General features: G+C 37.9%; 1 protein-coding gene across 2 annotated transcripts in view; it reads right to left on the reverse strand.

Annotated features, from left to right (window-relative positions):
* Window positions 1-5,062: 5,062 nt before the first annotated feature.
* Window positions 5,063-6,000, reverse strand: part of SLC16A5 (solute carrier family 16 member 5) — a 23,179-nt gene continuing 22,241 nt past the window's right edge. For both annotated transcript variants that reach the window (XM_070739949.1, XM_070739950.1), the window contains exon 5: window positions 5,063-5,980. In XM_070739949.1, the coding sequence (XP_070596050.1) occupies window positions 5,739-5,980 (242 nt within the window). In that variant the 3' untranslated portion in view covers window positions 5,063-5,738. The remainder of the gene's footprint in view (window positions 5,981-6,000) is intronic.

Consider the following 6,000-nt stretch of genomic DNA (forward strand, 5'->3'; position numbering starts at 1 on the left):
TGAGAAATTCTTAACTCTATTTTTCCTTTATCTGTTAAATTTTATTACAATTGACAGCCTATTAATTTTTAGGCAGGTCATAAAAGCAATGGAGTAAATTGGGAATCCACATCCTGGATTGTGTTTATGGTCAGTGAGGAACAATAATTTTTATTTTATTTGCTGTTGTTGTTTTACTATTTTAATCTCTTTTCTGAAAGTATGGAATGCAGGCTCACTAGCATCCTTTTGAATAGCATTTTACCGTTAGATGTAAATCAATAAAACACCAATGTAAGTGAAATAGACTACTATCATGTGTTCTAAATAGCATGCAAGTGTATTAGTTATACAGTATTTGTATTTTCATCTTTCCAGTGGTCAAGACTTTAAACCTGGAGTGAGACAAAATTAAGACTGCAGGAGAAATGTCTATAATCATCCCAAAGCCGCTTTTTCCAAAAGGCAACTGGACTTTCTTTGTTTTTTTTCTTGGAAAACATTCTTTTCTTTGATAATATTGTCATGAGAAACAAAACATTTTCAAAGAAAAATCCCCAAGAAAACCCAGTTGCCTTTGGGGTAAAAATGCACCTTTGGGGCTGCAGGAGAATAAGAGTACTGTATAGATTTGCCTATGTAAAGCATTGAAATATTTACTGTGACCATGGAAAAATAGAAACTAGGAATTTTCTTCTGAACTTCCTTGTTGAAAATTAAAGCATTATAGGACTGGCATAAATGTGTGTTACCTTCTAATGATTTTTAAACTATTGCTATAGCTGGCAAGTTGTTTACAGAATAAAAAGTACTGGGTGACTTAGGAGCAGATAAATCAGAATGTGTCAACTATAGGAACTTTTAGAATAACAAACTTTTGTGCCAAAGGAACAGACATAAGGCTTAGTCTGGCAATAGAGAGAAAAATTGTATATTAATCCTCTTTCTCTGCAGACCAGCAACCTAAAAGATATCAGGAGAAAGGTGGATTTGGCACTTTATTCCTCAGCACTGAGTGACTCACGTATTCTATTTCAAACTAACTTTAGTTCTGTCATTTAATAAGGATTTTCTCTAAACGCAGTCTAACTGCTAGTTAGGATTATGAAATAGCGATGAAAGATCAAGGTGCACACACAAATAGTGTCTTGGAAGGGTTGTTCCTTCAGTTTTGCCAAGTTTCTGGCTTGTATAATAAAACTAGTTGTGTTGTATTCTCTGCCTTAGGAATTGAATTAAAGCAGAATATTTCTGTCTTCCAGCTTCTAAAGCCAGAAGAAACCAGTTCTGTTTTAGGACTGAGTGAGCAAATAGAAAATATGACTTACACAATGAGCTTCAGTGCTGAAAACAATGTGGTAAAAGGTAGAAGTCGGGTATGGACAAAAAGGCTAATGATACTGCAAAATATAAGTAGGGATTTGTAAATTAATGCAAAGCTCTGCATAATGTTTCTGGGATAGTAGTCCAACTAGCTATACGATGGTTGTAAGGGAAGAGAAAGACATATTTCTGAAGAGCTAAATTTGGCCTTAGATATCATCTTCCAACTCTCAGTTTTAATTGATCGATTAACAACATTTAAAATGCCACGAGACCATCAGTGAAGAAAATAAAGAGCCCATTTTTGACAGGATAAAAATAACATATGATTGACAAGTAACGACACACAGAGGTCTTACAAGGGTTTTGGACTTATTCCAGTAAAAGCTGCTTGTTACTGACATGTGCTTTCCCAGAATATGATTATCAACTTTCATTTGAAATTTCAATAGAAAATAAACAATCACCACTATATCTTAGTGATCATATGCAAAATTAAAACAGAGTCTTTAGAAATCTTTATGTAGAGAGGCTTTATTCAAAAAGAATAGAAAAAGCAGAGTTGGACCCTTTTCAAATGATATATTCAGAAAAAAGAAATAGCAAGATGACTCTTAATCCTGAAACAAGCACAGTGGCTCTTTGTTCTCTTTTTAAAAAACTTCTCTACTGATACACTTTAGTGCTTCCAAGTATGTGCAAGTGTTACTGAGGGCATTTGACTTACGTAGATATTTGAAAGGCTTCCGATAAAATTTCCAGTAAATAATCTAGTAATAAACTGACCACAATTCAGAAACTAAGCCATTGCAAATTACTTTAAGACTACTGTACCTAGGTATCATTTTTCTGTTTCAAAACTGTCTAACCAACCTCCCTATCAAATAACTTCTAATTTTCGAAAAAAGGTTCCATTCAGTGGGTGAGGAGAATTTAATATTGAATAAATGTTATTACATTATTGCGTTAGAACTTTGCGGCATTTACATTTGTCTAATGTAAGAAATCTAAGAATTTATACTAAAGTTTACCTAGTGTAATTTTTTCTTTCCACTACACTAGCCAGTCAGATGACCCTAAGACATCTTAAAAAGTAGGGCATAAAATTAGCAGTAACCCCTTGCTGCTACTGATTTTTAAATTTCTACTTAGTGTTATAAACAGGCTATTGATAGGTCAAAGTTTTCTTCATTACTTGTCACACTTTAACCTTGGTAGCAGGCTTTTGATAACTGAAGTGTGTTTAAGATTGAAAATACATATTGTTTATCCTATTCAGATAGATTTTCCTCCTTTTTCTACTCTGTATACACTATGTTCACAGAGATTTACATACACAAGATTGTTTTCATTGTATCATACTAAAAAAAACACACATCCAGACTTAAACATTTTGGAAATCTGACTTTCAGAGTAGGGTTTTTCCTAACCATGTTTGTGGACATGCCATCTACATGTTCAGCTTCACTCATCCAATTCTAGAAAAGTCCTTTTCTCCTTCCCACCTCCCAGTTATTCAAAGCCAATCCTACATTCCTGACATTTCAATTCATATAGATTATGGCCAACTTTTACGTTGGTCAGTAGGGCTGTCACTTCCTTCTTACTTCATATCAACATCCGTTCTTTTGAATCTATGTGTTTTAAAGTGCTTGAGTTCCTAGCCAACATTTTCTTTCATTAAAAACCAACATGGGCTTCAGAAGACTTAACTAAGGCAAATGTTTACAGAGAGGTTAGAAATGGAAGAGTAGAATATGAAATGAAAATCTGAACTGTCAAAAGCAAGTAAGCTAACCTGGGTTGAAACATACTCATGTTCCAATATACAGGTAGTCCCCGGGTTACACCCTCCCCGACTTACAGTGTTTCGTGGTTACGACACAAAACCGGCCCCCTCCTCTTGCCACACTGCACTCGCTTGGTTTGCTCTCACCACCCCAAATTTTGGCAATGGGCTCCAGAATCGCCGGCATTTGCCGGCTCCGGTGCTTTCTGAACTGTGGGGGTTGGAAGAAGGCATGAATGAAGCGCTTTAGCAAGCAGGCAATTTTTTTAGTCGCCGCGGTGACGTCATGATGTAACAGCCCGGGGGCAGCAAGGCCCTTCAAATTTGCGTATTGAAAGCTCAAATCGAGCTTTAGAGTAGCTGGCCATGCTACAGGCTTGAGGGGAATCAGACAAGACAGCGTTAGAGAAAAATGGAGGAAGATTCCGACTTACACCGAATTTCGGTTTACAACGCACCGTGGGAACGGAACCCTGTCGTAAGTCGAGGACTACCTGTAAATACTGCTGGTTTTGTTAATTAAATAATTAATTACATTTCTATGCTACCCCAACTCTCTAGGAACTCAGGGTGGCTCACAACAAAAATAAACATGGATCAATATAAACACATTTCAATTTAAATTAATTGCAGCCATCCATACATTCATGGGCCAACCTCGCTAGTAACCCCTCCCCACCGAGGTCAATGATTCCAGGCCTGTCGGAAAAGTGAGGTCTTTACACCTTTCTAAAAGGCCAATAAGGTGGGGATGGATCTTAGGAGGTAGCTTATTCCAGAGAGTCGGGGCAACCACAGAGAAGGCTCTCTCCCCGCGGACCCACCAGCCAACACTATTTAGCTGATGGGACCCAAAAAGATTAACCCTGTGGGATCTAAACAGTCGCTAAGAGGTATGTGGTAGAAGGCAGTCTCAAAGATACTCTGGCCCTGAGACATGTAGGGCTTTAAAGGTAATAACCAACACCTTGAATTGTGACCAGAGATTGATAGGAAGTCGGTGCAGCTCACAAAGAATTGGTGAAGTGTGAGTTTATTTGGGCGCAGCCACCACAGCTCGCACAGCTGCATTCTGGACCAACTGTAGTCTCCGAACACTCTCCGAGGGTAGCCCCATGTAGCGCGCATTGCAATAATCCAGCTATGAGGTCATAAAGGCCTGAGTGACCACGAGAAGAGCCTCTCGATCCAAGTAGGGTCACAGATGTACACTAGTCGAGCCTGTGCAAAGGTCCCCTTAGCTACAGCTGTCAGGTCTTGATCTAATCTTAGCTGTGATTTAATAAAAAAATAGGCAAAGGAAATCATGTTGAGAGTGAAATAGAAACAGATTAAGCAATACCATCCTCTTAACTGTATAGTTTTGTTAAGAATTCCAATCGAGAATAAAGATGGTCTTTATTCCGACCTATTCTCTGAGAGAAGCAGCATTTCTAACACCTAATTTCCTTTAAACCTACAAAATTATGTTTTTGCTCCTATATGTACCTTTATGTATGTAAAGGTTTGGCTCTACAGAGACCATGGAAGCCTACTATATCCCAGTGAAGACGGGAACAAAAATGACTTCCTGTACCGTACTGACATTTTTAAAGTGATAGATCTACTTGTCCCCCCCAAAATAAGATGTCCACTTCACTGTATGGTCATGACTTAGCACTTAGACTTACATACTACTTCATAATGCTTTTCAGACTTCTCTAAGCAGTTTACAGAGTCAGTATATTTCTCCCAACAATCAGAATCCTCATTTTACTGATCTCAGAAGGAAGGAATGCTGTGTCAACCTTGAGATATAAGAATCGAACTGCTGGCAATCAGCAGAATTAGCCTGCAATACTGCATTCTAACCACTGTGCCACCACAGCTGTAGAAAGTGCTATGACCCTTTCTTTGCAGCAGCATGTAGTCAAAGAGGAAGAAAAATTTAAGACACTATTGGTTAATGCATAGGCACTTTGGAGCTGTCTATTTTAACTTGCAGTTTCACTATTGAAACTTTATTATAGTCTCCAAAAAAGGCCTTGAAATGCAGAAACTATTCACTTTGGTTACAGCAATGCATATAATTCCACTCAGGTTGCTTTAAGTGGCACGATACATTCCTCTAGAAAATGCCCTCAAATTATAAAATGAAAGGATGAACATTTCTGCTTAATGTTCAAGAAACTAGCAGTAGAGATCAATAAATAATTGTGCACTCATACGGGAAAGAAGTCCACCACTTGACTTCAATATAAGCTTAACTGCTACCAATAGATGTCTCCAAAACCAAAAGTCCCATATAAGCAATATTATGCTCAGTTTGCCTGGTTTAGAGAACATGTTAACAACCGAAAGGATGAATGTCCTGTTTTTACTAAGAGTCTGTAAGAAAACCTGATAATAGTAATTTGTTACGCTTCAAGTAATAGCAGATGCTGTCGGGAGACTTGCACCCTGTACATTTTGTTTAAAGTGCTCCTTAGTGCTTGGATATCTTCCTATCTGGGCAATTTCTCTAGAAATCTGAACCAAACCCATTTGAGTAGACCATTGTATCAGGAAGGACGTGAGCATGAAAAAGAGGCAATTCTCTTTGTGTGATGTCCCTTCCTCCAGCTTTCGCATTTTTGCATAATACAATATTCTTTTAGCTCCTTTGCACTCAGATGCTTGTTATATAGATTACTTTGGGAGGACTGTTTTTCATAGGCACGAATTCGGTTGGCACTTCTGTGTATTTTCCTTTGGAGGGATCTTCAAGGGTTGGCTTATTCGTTTCTTTCAATTTGTTTTTGGCTTCCAGTGTGAAAAAGCTAAGTCCCATGAACAGAGCAGCTGATACCATGAAGAAGCTGGAAGCATAGAAGACATAACTGAAGTGTCCTGTGACATCCACAAGAAGACCTGAAACAGAAAAAAATACA

The sequence above is a fragment of the Erythrolamprus reginae genome, chromosome 2 (assembly GCF_031021105.1).
Source record: "Erythrolamprus reginae isolate rEryReg1 chromosome 2, rEryReg1.hap1, whole genome shotgun sequence".
NCBI lineage: Eukaryota > Metazoa > Chordata > Lepidosauria > Squamata > Dipsadidae > Erythrolamprus > Erythrolamprus reginae.